The sequence below is a fragment of the Pleurodeles waltl genome, chromosome 5, assembly GCF_031143425.1.
Source record: "Pleurodeles waltl isolate 20211129_DDA chromosome 5, aPleWal1.hap1.20221129, whole genome shotgun sequence".
Classification (NCBI taxonomy): Eukaryota; Metazoa; Chordata; class Amphibia; order Caudata; family Salamandridae; genus Pleurodeles; species Pleurodeles waltl.
In genome coordinates this window covers 1,807,492,710-1,807,520,613 of record NC_090444.1, presented here as the reverse complement: position 1 = coordinate 1,807,520,613, position 27,904 = coordinate 1,807,492,710, and the positions used below count along the sequence as shown (strand labels likewise).

General features: G+C 46.1%; 1 protein-coding gene across 1 annotated transcript in view; it reads right to left on the bottom strand.

Moving 5' to 3' along the window:
• LOC138296826 (calpain-1 catalytic subunit-like) overlaps positions 1-27,904 on the bottom strand; it is a 457,633-nt gene that overhangs the window by 73,556 nt on the left and 356,173 nt on the right. The window contains exons 10-13 of the mRNA XM_069236287.1: positions 22,937-23,097; positions 20,169-20,338; positions 11,795-11,806; positions 8,863-9,074 (exon numbers count right to left, since the gene is read on the bottom strand). Coding sequence (XP_069092388.1) covers positions 8,863-9,074; positions 11,795-11,806; positions 20,169-20,338; positions 22,937-23,097 — 555 coding nt within the window. The remainder of the gene's footprint in view (positions 1-8,862; positions 9,075-11,794; positions 11,807-20,168; positions 20,339-22,936; positions 23,098-27,904) is intronic.

Below are 27,904 nucleotides of genomic sequence, written 5' to 3'. Positions count from 1 at the left end.
GTATCTCTGGTTTAAATCCTGATGTACGCAGCTATGCATGTCTCCTTATTGTTACAGCTGTGTTGACAGTTCTAGCAGCTGTGTCTGCAGCATCCATTGCTGACCGTATCTGATTATTGGAGATACCCTGTCCTTCTTCTACTACTTGCTGCGCTCTTTTTTGGAACTCCTTGGGTAAATGTTCAATAAGGTGTTGCATCTCATCCCAATGGGCCCTATCATATCTGGCTAGCAAAGCTTGCGAATTTGCAATACGCCACTGGTTTACTGCCTGTGCCGCCACCCTTTTGCCTGCAGCATTGAATTTTCGACTTTCTTTATCTGGAGGTGGTGCATCTCCTGAAGTATGAGAGTTGGCTCTTTTGCGCGCTGCTCCCACTACAACAGAGTCTGGTGTTAGCTGTTGTGTAATGTACACTGGGTCTGTTGGTGGCGGTTTATATTTTTGATCTACTCTTGGAGTAATGGCTCTCCCTTTAACAGGCTCCTCAAACACTTGTTTGGAGTGTTTTAGCATTCCGGGTAGAAAGGAAGACTCTGATATTGGCTGTGTGTGGACGACAGTGTATTAAAAAGAAAGTCGTCTTCAATGGGCTCTGAATGAAGGCTGACATTATGAAATGCAGCTGCTCTTGACACCACCTGTGCGTAGCCTGTACTATCCTCTGGTGGCGATGGTTTAGCTGGATAGCATTCTGGACTATTATCTGACACTGGTGCGTCATAAAGGTCCCATGCGTCAGGGTCATCTTGACTTATTCCTGTATGAGTTGGGGATTGCATCATTGGTGGAGTGTCTACCGGTGATGGTTGCGGAGAGTGATGTGGGGATGGTGGCGGTGTTACTTGTTTAGCCACCTTTGCGTGTGGCTGTTTGTCTTGGAAGGCAAGCTTGCGTTTCATTTTGACTGGAGGAAGAGTGCTGATCTTCCCTGTATCTTTTTGAATAAAGAGCCGTCTTTGTGTGTGATCTGGCTCTATTGCCTGTAATTCCTGTCCAAATCTATGTGTCTTCATTTGTGTGGACAGTCCTTGTTCCTCAGTGTAGGAACTTGTTTTCGGTTCCGAGGCCGGATATTTCGGTACCAAAACCTTTTCGGCTGCTTTTTTCGGCTCCGACGAAACCTTTTTTACTTTCGGCGTCGTGCTCTCTCGGTGCCGACCTGTTTCGGTGCCGGTGTCTCTGTGCCGAATCTTCTCTGAGCCACTATCTCGGGCCCGAGATTGCTGTGTGCCGGTATCTCGACCGGAGTCGGATGACTTCGACACCAACTCGCCCTTTTTCGGTGCCGATGAACGGTCACCTACTTTTCGGGTTAAGCCATGGCCTGTTGGCGGTGGCGTCCCCAGGGCTTTAGCGCTTTTCTCGTGAGTTCTTGGTTTCGACGTCTTACTCACGGTTTTCAGCGTTTCCTCTGGATCGATCTCCTCAGAGTCTGATTCCTGGGTGGAGAATGTTTCTTCCTCCTCCTCGAAACGCTCTTGTCCTGTCGGCGCCGACGCCATTTGCAGTCTTCTTGCTCTTCGGTCCCTGAGTGTCTTCCTGGACCGAAACGCTCGACAGGCCTCACAAGTATCCTCCTTGTGTTCTGGTGACAAACACAAGTTACAGACCAGATGTTGATCTGTATATGGATACTTGTTATGGCATTTTGGACAGAAGCGGAATGGGGTCCGTTCCATCAGCCTTGAAGAGACACGTGGCCGGGCCGACCAGGCCCCGACGGGGATGGAAAAAAAACCCGAAGGGCCACCGGAGCTCTTCTTAATTCGGTGTCGATCTGTTGTAACTAACCCGATACCAAACGCAAACAATACCGACGATTTTTCTGAGATTCTAACTAACTTTCCGACCCGAAACACGGAGCGAAAAGGAACACGTCCGAACCAGATGGCGGAAAAAAAACAATCTAAGATGGAGTCGACGCCCATGCGCAATGGAGTCGAAATGGGAGGAGTCCCTCGGTCTCGTGACTCGAAAAAAAGACTTCTTCGAAGAAAAATAACTTGTAACACTCCGAGCCCAACACCAGGTGGCGGGATGTGCACAGCATGTGTATCTGCAGCTACACATGCCATCGAACATATATATTGAAAATGTCACTTACCCAGTGTACATCTGTTCGTGGCATCAGTCGCAGTAGATTCGCATGTTCTGCAATAGCTCGCCATCTGGTGTTGGGCCGGAGTGTTACAAGTTGTTTTTCTTCGAAGAAGTCTTTCGAGTCACGGGACCGAGTGACTCCTCCTTTTGTCTCCATTGCGCATGGGCGTCGACTCCATCCTCGATTGTTTTTCCCCGCAGAGGGTGAGGTAGGAGTTGAATTGTAGTAATAGTGCCCATGCAATGGAGTGACTAAGTATGCACTTATTTAAGGTTGAGATGATACATATATAAATAATTGAAGGTAACTTCCAAACTGCTACAGGCTCCCGGGGAGGCGGGTGGGCACATGCGAATCTACTGCGACTGATGCCACGAACAGATGTACACTGGGTAAGTGACATTTTCAGTTCGATGGCATCTGTCGCTGTAGATACGCATGTTCTGCAATAGACTAGTAAGCAGTTATTTCCCCAAAAGCGGTGGATCAGCCTGTAGGAGTGGAAGTAGTCTGAAATAATGTCCTTAATACAGCTTGACCTACTGTGGCTTGTTGTGCGGATAACACGTCTACACAGTAGTGCTTGGTGAATGTGTGAGGCGTAGACCATGTGGCTGCCTTACATATTTCTTGCATTGGGATGTTTCCTAGAAAGGCCATGGTAGCACCTTTCTTTCTGGTTGAGTGTGCCCTTGGTGTAATGGGCAGCTGTCGTTTAGCTTTAAGGTAGCAGATTTGGATGCATTTAACTATCCATCTGGCTATACCTTGTTTTGAAATTGGGTTTCCTGCATGAGGTTTTTGAAATGCAATAAAGAGTTGTTTAGTCTTTCTGATGTTCTTTGTTCTGTCAATGTAATACATTAATGCTCTTTTGACATCTAATGTATGTAGTGCCCTTTCAGCTACGGTATCTGGCTGTGGAAAGAACACCGGAAGTTCCACTGTTTGATTTAGATGGAACGGTGAAATAACCTTTGGCAAAAATTTAGGATTGGTCCTTAGGACGACTTTATTTTTGTGTAGTTGTATAAAAGGTTCCTGTATAGTAAACGCCTGAATCTCGCTTACTCTTCTCAGGGAAGTAATGGCGATGAGAAATGCCACCTTCCAGGTTAGGAACTGTATGTCGCAGGAGTGCATGGGTTCAAAAGGTGGACCCATAAGTCTAGTTAGGACAACATTTAGGTTCCATGAAGGAACAGGTAGTGTTCTTGGTGGTATAATTCTCCTAAGGCCCTCCATGAATGCTTTAATGACTGGTATTTTATATAGGGAAGTTGAATAGGTAGTCTGCAGGTATGCAGATATTTCTGCAAGGTGAATCTTAATGGAAGAGAAAGCTAGGTTAGATTTTTGTAAGTGAAGCAAGTAACCCACTACATGTTCTGGGGTTGTGTGTAATGGTTGTATTTGATTAATATGGCAGTAGCAAACAAACCTCTTCCATTTACTTGCATAGCAGTGCCTGGTGGATGGCCTTCTTGCTTGTTTTATGACTTCCATACATTCTTGGGTAAGTTGTAAGTGCCCGAATTCTAGGATTTCAGGAGCCAGATTGCTAGATTGAGCGATGCTGGATCTGGGTGTCTGATCTTTTGGTTGTGCTGTGTCAACAGATCTGGCCTGTTGGGCAATTTGATGCAGGGTACCACTGATAGGTCTAGCAGCGTTGTGTACCAGGGTTGCCTTGCCCAAGTTGGTGCTATCAATATGAGTCTGAGTTTGCTTTGACTGAGTTTGTTTACCAGGTAAGGAAGGAGAGGGAGAGGAGGAAAAGCGTAAGCAAATATCCCTGACCAGTTCATCCATAGGGCATTGCCTTGGGAGTGTTTGTGTGGGTATCTGGATGCGAAGTTTTGGCATTTTGCGTTCTCCCTTGTCGCAAACAAGTCTATCTGAGGTGTTCCCCAGAGTTTGAAATAAGTGTTCAGTATTTGGGGGTGAATTTCCCATTCGTGGACCTGTTGGTGATCTCGAGAGAGATTGTCTGCGAGTTGATTTTGTATCCCTGGTATAAACTGTGCAATTAGGCGAATTTGGTTGTGAATTGCCCAATGCCAAATTTTTTGTGCTAACATGCTTAACTGCGTGGAGTGCGTCCCTCCCTGCTTGTTTAGATAATACATTGTTGTCATGTTGTCTGTTTTGACGAGAATGTATTTGTGAACTATTATTGGTTGGAAAGCTTTTAGTGCTTGAAAAACTGCAAGAAGTTCTAGGTGATTGATATGCAGTTTTGTTTGATGTACGTTCCATTGTCCTTGTATGCTGTGTTGATCGAGGTGTGCTCCCCACCCTGTCATGGAAGCATCTGTTGTTATTACGTATTGTGGCACTGGGTCTTGAAAAGGCCGCCCCTTGTTTAAATTTATGTTGTTCCACCACAGAAGCGAGAGGTAAGTTTGGCGGTCTATTAACACCAGATCTAGAAGGTGACCCTGTGCTTGAGACCACTGTGATGCTAGGCATTGTTGTAAGGGCCTCATGTGCAGTCTTGCGTTTGGGACAATGGCTATGCATGATGACATCATGCCTAGGAGTTGTAATACCATCTTTGCTTGTATCTTTTGTGTTGGATACATGCGTTGTATGATGGTGTTGAAATTTTGAATTCTTTGTGGACTTGGAGTGGCTACTCCTTTTGATGTGTCTATTATGGCTCCCAGGTATTGTTGTACCTTGCGTGGCCGAATCTTGGATTTTGTGAAATTGACGGTGAACCCTAGTTTGAAGAGGGTTTGTATGATATGATTTGTGTGATTTGAGCACTCTATTACCGAATGGGCCTTGATTAGCCAGTCGTCTAGATATGGGAACACATGTATTTGCTGCCTTCTGATGTGTGCAGCGACTACCGCTAGACATTTGGTAAAGACTCTTGGTGCGGTTGTTAATCCGAAAGGCAGTACCTTGAATTGGTAATGTATTCCTTTGAATACAAACCTTAGGTATTTCCTGTGCGATGGGTGAATTGGTATATGGAAATAAGCATCCTTGAGGTCTAAAGTTGCCATGTAGTCGTGCAGCTTTAGCAATGGCAATACTTCTTGTAGTGTGACCATGTGGAAGTGGTCTGATTTGATGAAAGTGTTGACTACTCTGAGGTCTAGGATTGGTCTCAGTGTTTTGTCCTTCTTTGGTATCAGAAAGTACAGTGAGTAAACTCCTGTGTTTATTTGTGTGTTTGGCACTAATTCGATTGCATTCTTTTGCAATAGTGCCTGCACTTCTATCTCTAGGAGATTGGAATGGTGTGTTGTTAAATTTTGTGCTTTTGGTGGTATGTTTGGAGGGAACTGTAGAAATTCTATGCAGTAACCATGTTGGATAATTGCTAGAACCCAAGTGTCTGTAGTGATTTTCTCCCATGCTCTGTAATAATGACCTATTCGTCCCCCCACTGGTGTTGTGTGGAGGGGGTGAGTGACATGTGAGTCACTGTTTAGTAGTAGGGGTTTTGGGGCTTTGGAATCTTCCTCTATTTCTAGGGAATTGCCCTCCTCTATATTGTCCCCGAAAACCTCCTCTATACTGTCCTTGGTAACTGGACGGTGTGGCTTGTGAGGTGCTGGCTTGTGTGCTTTGACCCCGAAACCCCCCTCGAAAGGGCGTTTTACGGAATGAGCTGTAATTCCCTCTGCTCTGCGGGGAGTAGAGTGCGCCCATGGCTTTGGCAGTGTCCGTATCTTTTTTGAGTTTCTCAATCGCTGTGTCCACTTCTGGACCGAACAGTTCTTTTTCATTAAAAGGCATATTGAGAACTGCTTGTTGAATCTCTGGTTTAAATCCAGACGTTCGGAGCCATGCATGCCTTCTGATAGTTACAGATGTATTAATTGTCCGTGCAGCTGTATCTGCAGCGTCCATGGAGGAGCGGATCTGGTTGTTGGAGATGGCCTGTCCCTCCTCAACCACTTGTTTTGCCCTATTTTGGAAGTCTTTGGGCAGATGTTCAATGAGATGTTGCATCTCGTCCCAGTGGGCTCTGTCATAGCGCGCAAGTAGTGCCTGGGAGTTCGCGATGCGCCACTGGTTTGCAGCTTGTGCTGCGACTCTTTTACCAGCTGCATCAAACTTGCGGCTTTCTTTATCTGGGGGTGGTGCATCTCCAGATGTGTGAGAGTTGGCCCTTTTCCTAGCTGCTCCTACAACAACAGAGTCTGGTGGCAGCTGTGTTGTGATGAAAGCCGGGTCTGTAGGAGGCGGCTTATACTTTTTTTCCACCCTTGGTGTGATTGCCCTACTTTTGACCGGGTCCTTAAATATGTCCTTTGCGTGCCGGAGCATACCAGGGAGCATAGGCAGGCTTTGGTAGGAGCTGTGGGTGGAGGAGAGTGTGTTGAACAGGAAATCATCCTCGACCTGTTCTGAGTGGAGGCTTACGTTGTGAAATTGTGCTGCTCTAGCCACCACCTGAGAGTACGCGGTGCTGTCTTCTGGTGGAGATGGTTTTGTAGGGTATGCCTCTGGGCTGTTATCTGACACTGGGGCGTCGTATAGGTCCCATGCGTCCTGGTCTTGGTCACCCTGGCTCATGGTGGTGTGAGCTGGGGAGTGTGATGGCGTTTGTGCTGGTGAAACGTTAATCACGGGCGGAGGAGAGGGTGGTGGTGTAACTCTTTTCACCACTTTTGGTTGTGGTGCTTGTTCCGTCTGGAACTCCAACCTTCTCTTTCTCCTAATGGGGGGAAGGGTGCTTATTTTTCCTGTCCCCTGCTGAATGAAGATACGCTTTTGCGTATGGTCCGCATCAGTTGCTTGTAGCTCTTCCTCAAACCTATGCTTCTGCATTTGGGAGGTTAGCGAGTGCTCTTCTGTATAAGAGCCTGAAGCTGGGTCGCTTGCAGTTTGTTTCGGCGTCGAAACTGTGTCTGCGTGTTTTTTCGGCTCCGAGGTGACTTTTTTCCTTTTCGGGGCCGAAACCTCTCGGCGTCGATCTGTTTCGGTGCCGCTGTCTCGGCGTCGAGCCGTGTCCACACCGGCATCTCGGTGTCGAGGCTTGTCTCCAGCACTTTCTCGGTCCCGAGAAGGCTGCGTGCCGGTGTCTCGACCGGAGTCGGACGATCTCGGCACTGTTTGGGCCTTTTTCGGTGCCGACGGTCGGTCACCGATTTTATGGGTTGAGCCATGGCCTGGTGGCAGTGGCGTCCCCTGGGCCTTGTAAATGTTTCTTTGTGTGGTTTTCGACGTCTTACTCACGGTTTGTGTATCGTCGAATCCTTCGGAGTCTGAGTCTTGGATCGAGAAGGTACCTTCCTCTTCCTGTTCCTCGAACTCCCGTCGGGCTGTCGGTGCGGACGCCATTTGAAGTCTTCTGGCTCGACGGTCTCGGAGTGTTTTTCGGGACCGGAACGCACGACAGGCCTCGCAGGTGTCTTCGCTGTGCTCAGGTGACAGGCACAGGTTGCAGACCAAGTGTTGGTCTGTGTAGGGGTATTTATTGTGGCATTTGGGGCAGAAACGGAACGGGGTCCGTTCCATCGGCGTTCTTCAGCACGCGGTCGGGCCGACCAGGCCCCGACGGAGGATCGAAAAATTACCCCGAAGGGCACCGGAGCTCTTCGATCTTCGATGCGGTGTTGAATGTAAGTATGCCGATCCCGAACGCAACAATACCGACGAAAATCTTCCGAAATTAACTATTTTTTCTGTTCCGAAACTCGGAGCGACAGGAACACGTCCGAACCCGATGGCGGAAAAAAAACAATCGAGGATGGAGTCGACGCCCATGCGCAATGGAGACAAAAGGAGGAGTCACTCGGTCCCGTGACTCGAAAGACTTCTTCGAAGAAAAACAACTTGTAACACTCCGGCCCAACACCAGATGGCGAGCTATTGCAGAACATGCGTATCTACAGCGACAGATGCCATCGAACATATATATATATATATATTGTTTTTTTTTTTTTTTTTAGAGCTCAGCCTTTGATCAGCTGTCAAATGTTAGCTTCACTCATCCTCAGAAAAACCCTGTCCATCCCAGGCATCCACCTCTGATCAACCATCATCAATCAGTCCGATATCACTCTCAGGTCACACATCATCCTCAGACATGGTGTACTAACCATCACCTTTAGGTCAGCCGTTAGCCCGAACCTCAAAATACATGTCCAAAAATCACTCCTGTCGTAAATAAGCCTTCAAAAACCCTTGTCTGACATCATCCTGATATCAGCTATCCTCCATCAGGTATCTGACATTTTTCTCCGATCAGACGTCAGTATCAGCCTCCCATCAACCCCTGAACATCAACCTCAGCGACAAGTCTCAGATCAGCCATGAGGCATCAACCACAGAAATTCCAGAAGTCTTCATTAATAAATGAGACATTGCTCTGGATGTTACTGCTATGACTTCTAGATGTGCAAATAAACAAAAAGTTAATGTTTTTCGAATAAATACACATCCTACGTATGACAATGGAAGCACCTTCCCCTGTCTCCTGCGGCAGTCACAGCTACGTTTCACAGGTCACTAATACAATATTTATAATGAACTTTGTCTCAGTTTTCTATATTGCACAGGTCTGTGAATAGTGCTGTGAGGGAAATCAAAGAAAGAAAATCATGAAAAATCCCAGAAAACTCATTTTAAGGCAGAGTCATTATGGAAATGACAAGCGTGAATCACGTTATTGTAAGAGCATCCTTGGCCTGATGTGAGATTCCCTAACCTGCCTCTTGGGCAGCAGTGCTCTAACCTTCCCACTATCTAAGTAATGACTCTCAAGTGGAACGAAGGGCATCTCACTCACTCTGTGTCCGAGTGTTTCTCTGTGAAGACCCGCAGAACAAAGTCTCCTTCCTTGTGGGCTTCGAAGGTGGAGGGGACCACTATGTACTCTCCGGGTGGCAGGCGGATGTGGTTGCTGACCTCCCGGAGGTTGATGAATGTCTCGGAGCGCGCACAGGACTGATGCCGGAGGAAGAAGTCTTTCTTAAGGTGAACGCTTTGACAACCTTTGAACTGAAGAGTCAACATGACAATCACCAACAACGGCACAACAATGTAGGCAATACACAAACAACTACATACCATCCTACCTGCTCTAAAGCACAGAAACAAGAAGCACTCCTTTTTACAGCATCCAAACGTATTCTCACTAATTCTAACCTAAAGGCTAACTCATGCAGTATCCCAAAGGTACATCTTAAATCTGCACCCTGATCCTATACCCTGACAATAGCCCTACGTTTATACCTAACTTAACTGTAATCACTTTCCGATGCTTTAAATATTCTCAGTTTGCTACTTGTAAATTTTGGTGGAGCACATTTTCTATGGTTTAGATTAGGTCCTTCAAAAAAAATGTCTCGCAAAGCTAAACAACACAGACGATACATACAACCAGCCTTAAAGAAACTTCCTATAGCATCTGCTCTGTTATGTGAGGCCTGTCTATGAGGCTGCTTTGTAACCTACAACTTACAAGAATTTTAGTACTTATGTACACAATATTGTTTCACAAGGGCAAAACCAAGGTTGGACTTTCAGGAACAGACTTACATGTAAGTAACCCATATTTAAATAATATCAACTTTCAATGTAAATCTTAAAAAACAGGGTCCCGTGCCCACTGTGCCATAGGAATCAAGCTAGCCTGGCTGATGAAGGGTGATACCCTGAAACTGGTCCCAGGATGCTTGTTTCCGGTCCAGGGAGGACCTGGCCTGGCAGTTCGGGCTGGATTGTTCCCATGAGGAACAGGATCAAGACTGATTTGCATATGGCTGGGTCCAAACTGGGGTGTCATGGTGAGAAAAAGAACAATGGATTAAACCCAGATCTGTGACGGGGGTGAGTGTTTGCATTGTTCAGCACTCCATTCATTATCCTTTTGTTTTGCAAAAGTTGCCCTAAGGGGGAAGGATATGCCCAGACATGGGTCCCGTGCTCACTGTGCCACTGCATTCAAGCTAGCCTGGCTGATGAAGGGTGATAACCTGAAACTGGTCCAAGGATGCTTGTTTCTGGTCCAGGGAGGACCTGGCCTGGCAGTTCGGGCTGGGCTGCTCCCATGAGGAACAGGGTCAAGACTGATTTGCATATGGCCGGGTCCAAACTGGGGCGGCATGGTGAGCAAAAGAACTATCGATTAAACCAAGATCTGTGACTGGGGGGTGAGTGTTTGCATTGTTCAGCACTCCATCCATCATCCGTTTGTGTTGCTAAAGTTGCCCTAAGTGGGAAAGGTATGCCCAGACGTGGGTCCCGTGCCCACTGTGCCACTGGATTTAAGCTAGGGTGGCTGATGAAGGGTGATACCCTGAAAGTGGTCCCAGGATGCTTGTTTCTGGTCACCTGGCCTGGGAGTTCGAGCTGGACTGTTCCCATGAGGAACAGGGTCAATACTGATTTGCATATGGCTGGGTCCAAACTGGGGTGGCATGGTGAGCAAAAGAATGATGGATTAAACCCAGATCTGTGACTGGGGGGGTGAGTGTTTGCATTGTTCAGCACTCCATCCATCATCCTTTTGTGTTGCTAAAGTTTCCCTAAGTAGGTACCAATATTACAATTTTTTTAACCTTGTGGAGTTTTGAGGTTGTTTGACAAAGGGTTTGCTTCATACAAGATGTGAAATGGGTGGACTGAAGATTTTTTTTTTTTTTTACCTACCAACACCATGTCTGTCTTTCTTCTTTAGCCTGTCACCCCCTATAATCCTGATCCCAACCAGCTGACCAAATAAGCTGTAACCCAATTTAATCAAAGTAGGATATGACCAACAGCTGGTTGTAAAGTTTCCATCTGCGTCTAGGCGCTCAGTAATCATAGAACGGGTAACTGCATGTGTGACTAACGAGATTCTTGCACCCTCAGGGCAGCTTCACGTACTGTAGACTGTGATACCAGGGTCTGGGCTCCTGGAATGGGGATACCTAGGTCAGGAGCTGCACATACTGCAGGAAGAGGAAAGTTACTTCTGGGCCCAACTAGTACTGCTGTAATTAACCACTGGTTAATACAGGGCATTACTCACTGAAAGGTCATGATCTCCTGCGGTTACTTGCAATGCAGTGTTTCTAATGAATTCCAACCTTAGAGTCAGCAAGAAGGGCAGCACATGTAACTAACAGAAGCTATTTCTGAAAGTAGGCATGCTGCAAGCCACAGGAGTAGGCTGTCACTACGGTGGTAAGTTACATGCCTGTACATCTGTCGAGAGCTCAGGCCCCATACCCTCACAAACAGTATCAGATTCTAAACAAAGACTAAGGGGCAGCATGGTTGCAGTGGTTCTGCTCACATACAATCAGTCATGGTTGCAGGCTCCAAAGCATGCGGCCCTCCTGGTCTATCACCCAGCACACCGACAATCCTAAGTAATGTCTGCTCCCTTTCCTGAACACAGAACAAGCTTGTTACTCCGGCACAGTAAGAATTAGCAAATCAACATTTCCTTTTATCTGCTCTCTCAAAAATAAGTCAACATACAAACAGCTCATGCTCTTTTCAGAAGAACCCAGAGGTAAAGCATCCACACATCACCAAGGTCTGGGCAAACAGAGTCCATAAGTGCTTGGGGTCTAAAGGTGGGGTGCAGCAGGTTTGTAGTTCTGCAAAAGGACAATTTCAACCAGAAACCAACACAGCCAGCCTTTCTCATCCCCAGCCATATCAGCGGCGATGTGCAGAGGCTACAGATTTCAAGTCCATTGCTGGAACATATCAGGATGGCGTACCTCATCGGGAACCTGTGGGGGAAAATACGAAGAGCCATTATCCAGAGGAACTGACTGAAGTCTAATCACAGCAGGCAGTAGCTCTCACAGCAACACAAGACAGTAACACTCTGCGCACTTAGCCAATCAGAAGGCAGGGCTGGAAAGCCAAAGTTAGCCTTGCTCCAAAGAATGCACTTCTTCTGTTCTTGGAGCCTCCCTGAGACCACACTACAGATAAGAGACCATATGATATTCATAATGAGGCTCAGCCTTTATACATGACCCGGGTAAGTCATACATTCCAGGTACACACAAAGTTTGACTTTCTTAACACTCTTGATACACTACTAAGGAATGTTTATTTTTTATTCGGAATGTCAGAGTCTGATTTAGAGTTTGGCAGACAGGTAATCAGACCATAGCGTCATAGGACATAATGCACTTGAAATAAGGCAGATAGGATATTAGATACTTTTGCGATGGGCTAAACAGTCTGTCAAACTCTAAATCAGACCCTATAGCTATAGGAGTAGTTCTATACCTTTTGACTTCTGACAACACCCACTGAAACACGACAGGAAGCTGGAAACCAGAACCTATGCCCTTTCTACGATGTGAACCTCAAAACACTACAGAAATAAGTATAGAACTATGAAACACACAAATTATGAAATGTTTTACTTAATTTACAAACAAACTAATATATTTTAATTAAGGCAGGAGCTTTTCAAAAATTTGTTTTACTTCTAAAAGTTGAAGTGATATGCTAGACTCCAGCATATCACGGTTTATTTTGCTAAAAATGCAGACTCTCTTACCATCTGCATATAACAATGCTTCAACTGAGGCCATCAACTGTCCATACTAGCTTCTGTCTGCTACCACATATGACTATAAGCATACCAACTTAATGTTTAGCTTCCAGAACTCCAATTCCTAAACATTCGCAGAGCATTTTAAAACTTTAATTTATACATTTTGTTTTTTATGTATTAATACTTTCTTAACCTGATAATATGATTTAATGTTGTGAAGAGTTGCAGGAACCAGGAGTAGGTATCTAAAAAAAACTAGGTGTCTGCAGACCCTAGGTTAAGAACCTCTGATCTAAAGAAAGCGACAGGTGGCACAGCCCCACTGAAAAAAACAAAATGGCTTCTTACCAGTAGGAGTAGTTTTGCAGCTTGAAGAATTTTCTGGATTCAAATGCTGTGCATTATTCCACCCTCTAGTGGTTGGGTCTGGGGTTCTACTTTGTAATAGTAGTCCTCTTTTTCTCTGTTTTGTTTTTGGGAGTGTCGAATGTCCCACCATTTGGTGCCAAATCTAGCTTCTCCTGATGTCATACGCCCTCCCCAAAAGCTCCCAAGTGTGGTCGCCATCTTCAGATTTTTTTTTTTTATTTCTCCTTCATCTTCTGGGGAGGTGGTTGGATCGCATGTGAATCCAGAAAATTCTTCAATATGCAAAACTACTCCTACAGGTAAGAAACAATTTCGTTTTGCAACGTGAATCTTTTCTGGATTTACATGCTGTACATTGATTTTGTAGTGGTTTTTATCCTTGTGATGGTTGGGTTGAAGAGGATTTAGGGCATGAAAATAAATGTTTCAAAACCCTTTGACCCATTTGAGCTTCCGTATGCCTATGCAGTAGTGCTTTGTGAACATGGGCAATGATGACCAAGTAGCTGTCATGCAAATGTCCTGCAACGGTATATCTGCCAAAGGCTATTGTTGCTCCTTTTTTATGAGTAAAGTGTGCCTTTGATTCGGTTTGTAGTTGTATTCCCGCTGTTGCGTGACCCATCTGGATTATCTGTCTGATCCATTTTGAGATAGTATTTTTTTGTAACGGGTTTCCCTTTGTTAGTGTCTGCAAATGACACAAAGCGGTGTTTTCCCCTCCCGATTGGTCTATTTTTTTTCTGTGTAGTACATTATCTCTCTTCTGACATCTAGTGGTCTCTCCACTTGTGTTTTTGTTTCCTGGAAGAAACTTTATATTTGAATAGATTTTTTATGTGAAAAAGTCATATGACTTTTGGTAGGAAGTGTGAGTCTGTCCTCATGACTATCCTGTCCTTGTGTATTTGCATGTATGGCTCTTGGATTGTGACTGCATGCAATTAATTTACTATTCAAAGAGATGTCATTGTGAAAAGGGACGCGTCTTCAATGTGACCAGTTTTAAAGGCACCTTGTGAAGTGGTTCAAGGAGTTTCATGATTATTTGAGAGAACATTAAGTTTAAGTTCCATGTTGGTGCGGGCACCCTTCTTGGAGGTGCTATTTGTTTTGTGTCCTCTAGGAATAGTTTTATTACTAGGGTTTTGAAGAAACTCCTTCCAATATGACCTCTTGTGTAGGCCACTATCGCCTTCAATGAAGCATAAGTTAGCTTGCTGTCTAGTAGTGTGTGAGATATCAGACAGTAGTTTCCTTTGCATTGCTTAGTAAGAAGCCAAATTTGTGGCACCACCTTGAGTAACTTTCCCACTTGGTTATATAGCATTTTCTTGTTGTTGGGCTTGCTTCCCTGAGAATCGCCATTGTGTTCTCTGGTAGACTTAGATGACCAAACCCTATGTCCTTAAGAGTCAAGCTGCTAAACTCGGTGTTTCCGGCTCTGGGTGCAGAGTTATCCCCCTTTGCATGCAGAGTAGATCTTGTAGGCCCGGTAGCCTCTGCATGTTGTTTTGGGCTATTTTTATCAGGTCGGAGAACTAGGTTTGTCTCACTCACTGTGGACCGATAAAAATAAGTGTCAATCGAGATTGTTTGCATTTGCTGCTTACCTTGTGTAACAACAGGATTGGGGGGAAAGCGTAGGCAAATCTCCCTGACCAGTCTTTCGATAGAGCATTTCCTATGGAGTGGTGGTGTGGGAGTCTGGACACAAAGGGCTGGCATTTTGCGTTCTCTGGTGTTGCAAACGGGTCTATTTCTGGTGTTCCTCATTGCCTGAATATCTGTTCGAGTACTGTTTGATTGAGTTGGAGGATGCTTGTCTGCTTAGCTTGTCCGCTGCACCATTGTCTTTCCCTGAAAGATGTATTGTTGTTATGTTGATTTGTCTCTGGATGACCCACCTCCAGATATCTTGTGCTAGGTTTGACAGTGCAAAGGATTTTGTTCTTCCATGTTTGTTGAGATAGAACATTATTGTTGGATTGTCTGTTTGAATTAGTAATGACTTTCCCTATAGATGTTTCTGAAAGGCTTTTAAGGCAAGGAACACTGTTTTAAAGCCAGTACATTCATGTGTTGAACCACTTCCTGTTCTTTTCAAATTCCACAGATTTTGAGTTTCCCCATATGAACTCCCCAACCCCTATGCGAGGCATATGTGTTCAATCAATCAATCAATATTTATAAAGTGCGGCTTATCCCCCATGAGGTCTAAAGGTGCTAGCTGGGGAACGTGGGTCAGTCGAAGAGCCAGGTCTTGAGGTCCTTCCTGAACTGAGCCAGCGATGGGGACTGCGCCTGAGGTGGAGCGGCATCATGTTCCAGGTCTGCGCTGTGAGGTAGGAGAAGGATCTTCCTCCAACTGCGTTCTTCTGGATCCTGGTGAGTGCCTGGGTGACTGTTCTCCTTCTGTAGATGGGGATCCACTTGAAAATCTTCTGGAGCAGGCGAAGGGTGTGGAAGCATGATGAGGCAACGGCGTTGACTTGGCGGGCCATTGACAGTGATGAGTCGAGAAAGATGCCGAGGTTGCATGCATGGATGGTCGGAGGTGGAGCAGTTCCGAGGCTGTTGGACCAGCAGGGGTCATCCCAGGCAGAAGTGGCGGGCCCAGGATGAGGATCTCCGTCTTGTCCGAGTTGAGTTTGAGGCAGCTCTTCCTCATCCAGTCGGAGACTGCCTTCATTCAGTTGTGAAAGTTTGTTTTGGCTGTAGATGGTTTGTAGGTGAGGGAGAGAATGAGCTGTGTGTTTTTGGCGTATGAGACGATGTGGAGTCCATGGTGTCTGACCATCTCGCGAGCAGGGTCATGTATGTGTTGAAGAGGGTGGGGCTCAGGGAGGGGCCCTGGGGAACTCCACATCTGGTTTCCTTCAGCTTCGAGGTGAAAGGTAGGAGCCTGTCTCTCTGAGTTCGGCTGGTGAGAAAGGGTCAGATCCATTCCAGGGCTTTGCCGTGGATGCGTGGGTTGTGTAGTCTGGTGCACAGGCTGGTGTGGGACATGGTGTCGAAGGAAGCGGAGAGGTGGAGGAGGATTAGGGGAGTTGTCTTACTGCGGTCCATTAGGGTGTGGATGTCATCTGTGGCTGCTAGGAGTGCAGTTTCGGTGCTGTGGTTGCTCCTAATTCTGGACTGGGAGGGGTCGAGGAGGTGGTTGGTGGTAATGGTTACAGTGGGAGTTGGCGCTGAAAAAGGTTTCCCAGTTGCTATACTTGTCCTGTTCCACCTTCTCCTCCTGTACTTTTTGCGCGACAACCACTAGATCTTGCCAACATCCTGTGTCTTGAGACCATTGAGATTGGACCCATTCGTGAACTGGTCTCATACGCAGCCTTGCATTTGGTATAAGAGGAATGCAGAAGGCCAATTTCCCCATCCCCAGCAATTTCACCACAGTCCTCTCTGTTAGAGGCTGACCCTTCTCATTTTGTTGAGTTTCTTACAGTAAAGACAGTATTCTTTTCTCCCAAGGGTATGCTTTTGCCTCTGTTGCGTTGACTCTCGCTTCCAGGAACTGCTTTTCTTGTTCTGGGTTGGGAGATGATTTTTCTCTGCTTATTCGAAACCCCAAATTGTGTAGTGTTGATAATGCTGTGTTTATGTGGTCTTTGCACCTGTGTAGGTAGTTCACTTCCAACAGCTAGTCATCTAAGTAAGGATATACATTTATACCTTGCCTTCTTAGATGTGCCTCCACTCCTGCAATACACTTTGTAAGTGGTGACTTTATTCCAAAAGCTAGCACTTTGATTTGATAGTGTTCTCCATTTACCACAAAACACAAGTATTCTTTGTGCTGGTGATTCATTGGGATGTGAAGATATTCATCTTTTAGATCTACTGTTGTCATTTAGTCTTCTTGTTGTAGCTGTCGTATGACATCCTGCAAAGTTGTCATTTAGAAGTTATATTTTTTATGAATTTGTCATTTTTGAGTTGCTGCATGGTTTCATAAACTGCATTGCCAAAGAGTTGTTCCCAGCTGAACAGGGTGTTAATGATGTTAGCTTGCATCTCACTGTTGATGCCAGACACCCTTAGCCATGAATGTCTTCTTAGGGTGGTTACTGCCATCATCTGTTTTCTTGCTGTATCTGCAGCATCTAGTGCTGATTTTAGGCAGGTGTTGGCAATATTTTTCCCCTTCTCTACGAGGGACGCTGCTCCCCTTTGGTATTGCTCAGGCAGATGTTACATCAGCTCTGCCATTTAATCCCAGTGCTGATATGCATACCTGTTGCGCAGGGCATTAGAATTGGCTATGCGCCACTGAGTGGCAGCTCCTTTTTTTTTTCTTCCCACCATGTCCATCTTTTTGCCTCCTTTGTCCGGAGGTGGTCCGGATTCAGCGGGAACGTATGCTCTTTTGCTTGCTCTTTCAGCAATAATAGAGACTTCTGGTACTGTCCCTCTAATATAAGGAGGGTCATTTGAAGATTGTTTACATTTCTTTTCAGCCCTTAGTGTTACAGACCTGCATGTTGCAGGCTCCTTGAAGGCCTCTCTTCCCTGGTCCAGCATGCTAGGGAGCATGGGGTGGTACTGACTCCTACTTTGGGATGGTTACAGTATCTCTAATAGAAAGCAAGACTACGCTTTTGATCAGTTGATTATCCATGATGATACTGTCTGGAGGTGACGGCCTTGATGGGTAAGTGTCTATCTCCTCCTCTCTGGAATTCGGCTCGAGGTCCAGCCACTGATTCTTGGAAGTATTCCGACCCATCTGTATCCTGGAACATGACATGGGATTCACGGTCATCATCTTCCCTGAAGATCTCTTATTCCTCTTCCTTCTGTGGTTCTGGGCGCTCTAGTTCTTCCAAATGTTTAACCTTTTCTGCCTGTTCCATAAAAGTTTTTCGACGAAATCCTGAACTCTCAGAGAGGTGATAACCTCTTTCTTCTTTTGCAGGATCGCGTGCATTTCAGTTTCTTCTTGCATTTGATTTTGGCCCGGCGATATTTGGCTTTGAGCATGGGTGTCAACTTTCTTATCAATGTCGAGGCTTCCATTATTGATGTCTCACTCTATCCTTTTTCGCTCTCTGAACTTCAATTGTCCTTCAACATCATTGCCTTCTTCAAAGCTGTTCCGATTGTGGTGCCCTTTGCATAGGACCCAAGGGGCTATTTCGGCTTCTGCTTGCCTTTGGCTAGCAAGATTTTCAACGCCGAGGCCGCTTTTTATGTTTTTGAGTCTGATGTTTGATACTCGCCCCAGTTTGTTCTATCAATGTCACCTGCAAATGTTTCTCCTTCGGTTTGTGATGTTCCTTTTCAACGCTGACAACCCTCTACTTGATATCGGAGTCCTCTCCTTCAGCTAATTTGGCTACGTTGTCTTCCTCCTCATTCAACACCGGCTCTCTCAGCAACAGAGTCTCCTTCTGTCCATGCATGTGATAATGTGCCTGCCCCTGTTTCTCTCCCACCTTTAAGATCTTCGGTTTGAGGTCTACACAGGCCTCACAGTTGATGCTCCTGTGGTCAAACGGGAGGCAAAGGTTGCACACCTGTTGGTTCTCATTCTGTGCAAACCTGAGGTGGCACTTTGGGCAGAATCAAAACGGTGGGTTTTCAATGTCGCATGGAACAGGGGGCCCCTACCTGGACATTCTCCAGTCTTCCTTGATGTGGACTCTTGATGTCTTTAATCCATTGTTTTCTCCGGTGTCTCGAACATTCAAATAACTTTTTCTTCTTTGTGATGCTTAGAGAGCCTGAAGATGGTGACCACATGTGGGTACTTCCGGGGAGGGCTTTTGACGCCAGAAGAGGCTGATTATGGAACCAAATTGTGGGACAGTCAATGCAAAAAAAAAAAAACACATGGAGGGAAGAAGGACTAATAGTACAAAGGAGAATTCAGGACCCAACCACTAGATGGTGGAATAATGCACAGCATGTGAATCCAGAGAAGATTCATGCTTCAAAACTGGATTTCTGAGGGCAGGTGTCCACTACATACTAACAAATATCTCAGTGTATGGATTAGACAGGATTGGCTCCAAAAGGACCATTGTGAATGGGGCATACTGAATACATTAATGGAAAAGCTGCCTCACAAGCTCATGGATCAGATTCCATTAAAACAATGAAGGGTAACTAAATTCCTTAAGCAATATTCATTCATCATACATTCAAGGTAAATGAGAGGAGAAAAATCCCACCCTAGTTACAGCCTTGCATTAATTTACCCAAAGAGTACATATTGGATAACCCACCAATGAAAAAAATCATATGTACCAAAGAGAGTGGTTGAAAAAATTAAAATTAGACTCATTTTAAGACAAATTATTAAGTATAAGACTCATAATTAAAAATAATATTCTGTATTAGAAGTTAAACTTTTTGTGGGCTCACAAAAGGTATTGTTATTCAGTTTACATAGATATGGTCTTAACTCGCACGTTCCTAAGAGTTATGAAAAAAACACAGCCTAAGGTTACAGTAATGGCAAACCCTGTTTGATGTTTTGAGTACAGAGTGCTGAACAAGAATTAGTGTAGTAAAGTCACTTCAAAGTAATTTCTTTTCAGAGGCCGTTCCCAGGGAATCATTGAGTTTCGACCAATACCAATAGATATTGTAAGGGGTCTTCATCAGAACTGAATGGTTCCCAATTGTCTTATCTATGGTCTCTACTCCATATGATCAGTTATTTGGTGGTTTACATAATACGTACTGTCTGAGTAAATTTGAATAAAATTAAAAATAGGATACGATTTTTCGGTCTATCAGTGATCTCAAATGTATGGTGAACAAATATTGTTGATGTGCATATTTTAGTTACACATTATTGTTGTTTAAGGAATCTATGATCCATAAGTGGCACTAGTTTTCATTAACGTAACACATTGAGTCAACAGCATCATATCAGCGTGGAGCATGGGCTTCCTGTGTACTCCCCTATGAAGCTATACCCAAGCTGGAGGAATATGGATACTTTCCACGGTATGCATAAGTTGGATTTCAATACATGCTCTTCATTACACCCCCACCCCCCCCCCCCCCACACACACACACACACAACGGAGGCATTAAAAATTACACTGGTGCCCAAACAGCCATCCGACTGCCTTCTAACTCATAGTTAAGAGGACAGAGTTGGGATGCATTCGAGGAAGAATGAACTGCTCTCAGCATACTCGGGCTGATGCCTGTATGAACATTTCTCAGGCATTACAATCTCGCAGTACCTCATACACCGCGAAGCCGATGGTGTGCATGTCCTCCCCAGACTTCCGGACTCGTCGGCGGTTCTTCTGCATTAGGGCAACAAGGAAGCTGCAGGCAACCTCATTATCGTCGGGGTCATCATCTTCCTCCAAGAGTGTGACCTTGTACTGGGGGTTGATCCAGAACGTGGCTGAAGATTAAAAGAAGGATGAAACAAATTACAAAACAGCAATGTACTGTAGAGCAAACACACAGACGCCACTTACAAAGGGAAGGGGTAATGCGAGAGGGAGAGACCAGTAAGGAGCAACTTACAAAGTGGGTAATGCGAGAAGGGCTGAACAAAGAACTTACAACGAGGCAATGCAAGAAGGAGTGAACAGAGATGAACAACTTACCAGGGACAATGTGTGAAGAAGTGAACAAAAAGGAGCAACTTACAAAGGGTAATGTGAGACGGCGAGACTACAAAGTAGCAACTTACAAAGAGGTAACGCGAGAAGGGCTGAACAACGAGAAGAACTAACCAAGGAGCAATGGGTGAATGAGTGAATAAAGAGCAGCAGCTTTCAGGGGTTAACGTGAGAAGGGTCCACAGAGAGCAAGAACTTACAATGGGCAATGCACGAAGGAGACACCAGCAAAAAGGCTTCGCTGGCAAGATGGCCGTTCGCATGCTCTAATCCCAGGCTCCCAGACTCCCACAAGAAATCCTCCAGCCTCCTGCGCGTAAACGTCTCTTGGAGTGCAACCATCACATGCATTCAACTCCTCCAAGCCAAGTGGCCCAGGAAGAGGTCCTGTAGGCCTCCTGGGGGCTTTGGAAGCACCCATCCCTGAAGTGGAAATTTGCGGCCTGCGCGGCATGGCACCCCGGCTGAGGTAAGGCTACATCAGAGCGCTTGCCCATCTGCTCTCCCCCGACAGCCCGCTGCACGGCAAGTGGAGGTAAACTAGCACAGTGAGGTCCGGGGGCATGGACCAGGAGACGGCAGCTAAGCCCCAACGCGCTTAGTCTTTAGTGGGACCCCACTGTGTGGTGAGCAGGGGAAAGCAAACGTCACAAGGGCCGGGGCACAGCCCAGGAGGAAACAGCCGAGCCCCCCTGCACTTTACTTGAAATAAGACCCTGCCGTGCAGAGAGTGGGGGCGAGTGAGCGCCACAAGGACTAGGTGCACAGCCCAGAAGGTCACAGTTGTGCCCCCTGTGCAGTGACCGAATGGTGACCCAAAAGCTCCACTGCTGACCTACAGTCAGAGGTGGTTGGACTCAGCAGCCCTGTCTCAGCAGCAGCTCAGGGTGCCGCGAGAGCCAGAGAGGAAGACCTGTACCTGGTGGCTGCACATTGGAGGCTCTGTCCCACTCGGCCTGGGCACCCGACAGCCCTGAGGCACCACTTGTATGCAGAAGTGTAGGGTGAGATCCGCAAGGACTTTGAGTGGAGGCCCGCAATATCACCCTCGCTGGGAGTAGCTATCAGGATTGCAATTCTGTCAGGAAGCCCCAACTTGACAGCGGGGGCGGTAGTGTGTGCGGGGAACCCTCCTCCCTCCCCCCAGTGACTGCACCAATGTGGCCCCACATTGGACGCTTGGGCCCTTAAGAGGCAATTGGGCTACTGCAGCCTCTGAAAGCTAGATGATGCCTGGAGGCCATTGGCCCCAGGGTCCTTCTGCTAGCTTCCCCTATTGTCTGCCTCCCCTGGCTGCCGGGTGGCCCCTGTTCACTACCTGGACTTGGTCGCCCTACTCGCGGCAAGACTGAGCATTTGCTCCTGTTACAGCGCTGACCTCCCCCCCCGGGACTTTTTACTCCCTGGGGTCACTGGGACTGATCGCCCTCTGCGTACATCACCTACAGACCTGACCCAGTTGAGCTGTGGCATTAGCATTTGCTACACATATTTCTGAGCATGGGTAAGGACAGCCTACCCAAGAGTACCCAAAAGACCAAAATAGATCAGTACATGCCCGAGCGGGGGTACCCGCCTTCTGCACCCAGGCGGAAGCTGGTGCAGTCATGCTTGGCACTACAGGAGCCCAAATCCTTGCAGTTATTGAGCGGTCCTGCACCACGCTCAAAACAAAAATTTACACTATCGCCCTGGATGTGAACCTTCTACGGGTAGACCTCTGCAAGGTGTCTAAAAATCACACGAGAAGGATCATGCGGGGAAACAGGAGAAAATGCAAACTCTGAGAGCCACAGTGTCTGAATTATTCGAAACTTCCAGGTGCAAAGGATGCAGAAGGCTGCTCAAGGAGCAGAAACCTACAGTTTGTGGGATTCACTGAGGGGTGAAGGTGGCGGAGCAGTAGTAGACCCGAGTGACCGGTCATCGGTGTTTGTGGTCGAGAGGGCACATAGGGCCCTAGCACCGTGCCTCCCACCCAGGGCCCCCTCCAGGACTATGATTGCCAAATTGTTGAACTATCGGGACAGCGATGTGATCTTGCAGATGGTACGTAAAGCAGGGCATCCTAAACTTGATAACCATGTCATCCGCATCTTACGTGATTACATGCATAGGGTGCAACACCTTCAACAGTCATTCACTGCTGTCAAGAGACATCTGCGGGCAAAGGGCCAGAGCTACATGTTATTGTTCCCAGCATGCCTAAAACTCTAACAGGGCTGTCAGGCCCACTTCTCTGATACTCGTAAAGAAGCTTGGGCCTGGAGCGAGGCATTGACCAGAAACAGGGTGGTCTATTCTCTACTGATTGCTTTAGCACTGCAGGTGTTCCTACTGATTGCATTAGCACTGCAGGTGTTAGATTTACTTACAAGGGTTGTTTCTGCAGCCACCAGCTGTGCTGCCTCGACGCCAGGTGCCATCAAATACTGTGGTGTGCCACTTGCTCACATCATCTGTGTTCAGAGCATCTGGAGATAAGTTGCAGATCTCAAGACGGGAAAATTGTCGTAGGAATTCCTGGAAAGACATCCTAGGTACAAAGGGATGGAGGTAAAGAGGGAATAAGTGTTTGTGGTACAAGCTTCAGGTGAAGGTGAGTTGAGTAGAGTTTGAGATGGGGGTGATACACTTCAACAAAATCATATCAAATCCCGATTTATTATAGAGGGAGTGAATGAAATACAAGTTTTGCTCAGTGTTTCTAAACGGTAAAAGAACAACAAGCACAAACATAGGAAAGCATTAAAAAAAAAAATCCTTCAAAGTGTGGACATCAACCTCTGGGAAGGACTGCAGAGCGGGTTAAAGGTGTAAAGTACTCTCTGCCTTCACAAAACTTGATTTGTGGAATGCAAAGATGCCAACAGAGGTACCATAATATCATTCACAAACAAGTTAACAAGATATTTTTTTTCTCCGATTGGGATCAATCAAATAATGTTGGAATGGATACCATGGACTCTTGTGCCCAGCCCACTCCTACAGCGCAAGGTCTCTCGCTCCACTACTGTTACACACTCCCATGATCAGGAGGCCCAACTCCTGCTACGGTGCAAGAACAATACCAGTACCTCCTCCATCAAGAACCCTCTTGCGTCACCATATCCCTAGCTCCAAGTCCCCCAGATGTGCTTGATCTTTATGCAAGGGACTGGAGTTTAAAGACAGGCAAGCAAAAAGACACAGGGCACAATAAACTACCCATTTTTGGGCAGTGGAACCAACTTAACTATCAAGGTCTCTAGTCTTGTGCATCATCCAGTCTCTCTCGCTAAGGGTCTAAGGCAAGCAGGGAAAATGTGCGCTTTCACCACCGGCAGCGCAATAAACAGCCACAATGTGGGTGCAGCGGGAGCGTTGGACATATGGATCCTTGTGCTACTGCACAAATAATAGCTACACCCCCAGATAAAAGTAAAGTGAAATGCTTGCTGACTCCTGAGCCTACTAATGGGACAACAACATCACCCAAACTAGGACTCCGAGCACTCCCTCCACCCGACTAAAGCCCTCACTGCTAACCTTACTTCCTGTGGGGATCGGTTCAACAGAGCCGTGCTGCACAGCCTATCTTTCTCATCGGTGCGAAAGGGTACACTTTCTGTAGGCAGACTACCAGAAGCAAGGACCTTGCACAAAGCCATCTTCAGTGAAAAGCAGAGCAACAACTCAGCTAAACAGCAAGGGGTGACGAAGCACGCCCCTGAGCATGGGGAGGCACTGGGTAGAGCGGTGGGTGGAAGACAAGGTCTCAAAAAGGAAGTCCTCCACCAAAGGCTCAGTGTGGAGATCCACATTATGGAGGAAGGCAGCTCTACCAATCAGTTCATGGTAGGACGTGGAGTTGTAAGGAGGGAAGGAACGGGCAGCGTACGGGTTGAGATGTGTCCCCTGGTGGATCAGCATCATCCCCTCCCTACTGACCCCACATGTCTGAGTGAGTTGACCCTCGCGGTGTATTAGAAAGAGGGAGGGGAAGGTGAGCACTGTGGAGCAGGGTGAGGTGGTGGTAGTGGTGGGAAAGTGACAGGCAGAGGTCTAGTAGCCTCGTCCACTTTCTTGCATTGCTTGGGTGGAGGTGGCAAGTCCAAGGCTTCCTCGAAGGTCAACTAGTGTTGAGACAGCCGAGCCGTAGATCCCGGAGGGTGGGTGAGGATCCGGGCCGTGTGAGGATGAATCATTAAGCGTTTCTACCAGGTGTTCATGATCTCTTGGAATTTATGAAGTATCTGCTCGATGGTTCCTGAGCTGTAGCCAGTCTAGGTGGTCAATGGCAAGACGCTCGGCTCCGATGCCGATTTGAATTCGATACCGAAGGTACTGGCTTTGATGGTCAAGTCAGCTCCAAGACTGGTGTGGATGGTGCCAAAACAGCTGGTCTCTGTGGGTTCTTTGGCGCGGAGCTGGGCGTTGTGTCCGAAGATGGTGGTCAGTGCCAACCATAGCCGGTAGGCAGTGGCGGTCGGGTGGCCTGTTTCTGGTGCTCAAGAGCAGCTGGCAGGCCTTTTGGAAAGGTGCTTCTCAGCATGCAAGAGGTGTCACGGGGGTGGGAGTATGGTACTCATGGCTGGCTGCACTCGTCGAAGATCCTCGATCTCCAGATCGGAGCAGGAGCTGTTATCAGGGGAGAAAGCTTCCTCATCTGCAGCCGACAGTTGTTGGTGGTGTCCCCCCCCTCGATGTCAGTGAACAGGTGTGACAAAATCAAACAAAGACAACTAATTCCAGACTGCATTAGATTGCCAAGTGAAAGCACAATGTGGGAAACATGTCTCTTGACAACATACACATAAGTGGTAACCTTGATATATACGATGAATACTCAACTTGCCCTTTGAAAGTCTTCTGAAAACAAAGGTTGGACTCTCTTCTAGCTCTACTCACTTAAAGACTCCATCTTAGTCTAGCATCCTTACAAGCATCTACTCTATTCTCGATCAGCTCATGCAACTCCATCTTTGTCCATTTTCTGTGAAAGGATTCTAGCTCAGCTTGGCCTAAAGGACTCCATCTTTGTAGTGCTTCATAGACATCCAAACACTCTCCTTGAGCCGCTAAACTTAAGGATTCCATAATTTGTCATCAGCTTAATTTACAAACAAACTCCATCTTTGACAGTCTTACATAAATGGGCCTACTCTCTTTTCATTTGAATTAACTTTAGAGCAAACTCCCTCTTTAGGCACGGGCCCTACTTACCGCAACTCATTTAGCTTAACTTGAGGACAAAGTCTATATTACTAAGTCTTTGCCTCAATGTCTTCCTTTATTCTCAATCAACATTACTCAATGACTTCATCTTTGTACATATTTCTTTTAAGTCCATACTCACTTCTTGTTTAGCAGCACATCAGGACATGCCCTATCTTTCTGTTTTCCCTAAAGGTCTGCACTACATCCTCATCCAAGTTTACAAGCTCAGTCTTTAGACATGTTCCCTAAACTACTTGCTGTTTGCTAATTCAGCTTTACTGAAGGGCATATTCCAGACATTGGGAAATCGTCACTAGAAAGACACATTTTATTCCCCTTCAGCTTCACTTAAGGACTTCATCTTTGTACATCTTTGCTAAACATGGGTTTACTCAACGCTCATTCAGCATCACTTAAGGACAATGTAATTTTTGCATAGCTTCACTAGAAGGATGTACACTGCAACACCACTTTTTTACACCTACATTAGAATAGTGTACTTTATTCTCATTCAGTTTACTTGATGATCTGTTTGAAAGTCTTTACTAAAAGTATACTCTTTTTTTTGAACCTCTAACAATGGTAAACTCCACCTTTGTGTTCTGTGAACAGTTACAAAGCACACATTGACCATCTACAAGGTACCAGAGCGCATTTGTAGTGGAAAGTACAATTCTGTAAAAGACTTCCATACAGGCCATTTGCTCTTGCCTGACCCTTGGAGTGTACTTTCCCCTTATGTGGCTTACCATAACGTCACATGCTCTTCTGCCATGTCTAATTACAAGCTTGTAGTTTCAGCTTTGCAATTTTTACATCTATAAAAATGGCACTATGTACACCTTACTCTAAAATGGCCCTGTCACTAAAAGACTCTGATATATGGACATAGCCTCTTGCTCTAACTTCAAAACAGTATAAAGTACATAAAATAACAATAACAATGGTAGGTGGAATCTTGAAAGGATACGATTTTGTGAGCTTTAGGCTGACCTGTTATTATATGATTCCGAATTTACCACTGGAACACTCAAAGCTTCCTACAGAAAGGCTTGGAATGTGCTTTCACACGCTTGCCTCTACCGCATGGGTGCATTTTCCTGCAGAAAGCCTCACAGTGATGACGGTCGTTTAATGTTCATGACAAAAGCATCACTTGATGCTCACTGAGCATGTATTCATTACTCATCTGTTGCAATGCAGCCAGCTACATCCCCCAATTTGTATTCTTTCCCTATGGAAGGCACTTAATCTAAACCAGCAACTTTTAACCTTGGGCCCGAGGATCCCTGTGGGGCCACACCACTTACTCATAGATAGATACATACACAAATACATACATATATATATATACATTCATATATATGGAAAATGTCACTTACCCAGTGTACATCTGTTCGTGGCATTAGTCGCTGCAGATTCACATGCTGTGCACATCCCGCCATCTGGTGTTGGGCTCGGAGTGTTACAAGTTGTTTTTCTTCGAAGAAGTCTTTTCGAGTCACGAGACCGAGGGACTCCTCCCATTTCGACTCCATTGCGCATGGGCGTCGACTCCATCTTAGATTGTTTTCCCCGCAGAGGGTGAGGTAGGAGTTGTGTATGCTAGTAATAGTGCCCATGCAATGGAGTGAATGAGTCTGTACATAATGAAGTTTAAAGTAATATATTTACAAATGTACAAATGTTTAAGATCTACTTCTGAACGGCTACAGGCTCCCGGGGAGGCGGGTGGGCATATGTGAATCTGCAGCGACTAATGCCACGAACAGATGTACACTGGGTAAGTGACATTTTCCGTTCGATGGCATGTGTAGCTGCAGATACACATGCTGTGCATAGACTAATAAGCAGTTATCTCCCCAAAAGCGGTGGTTCAGCCTGTAGGAGTTGAAGTAGTTTGAAATAATGTTCTTAGTACAGCTTGACCTACTGTTGCTTGTTGTGCAGTTAACACATCTACACAGTAGTGCTTGGTAAATGTATGAGGCGTAGACCATGTTGCTGCCTTACATATTTAGTTCATTGGAATATTTCCTAGAAAGGCCATGGTAGCACCTTTCTTTCTGGTTGAGTGTGCCTTTGGTGTAATAGGCAGTTCTCTTTTAGCTTTAAGATAGCATGTTTGAATGCACTTAACTATC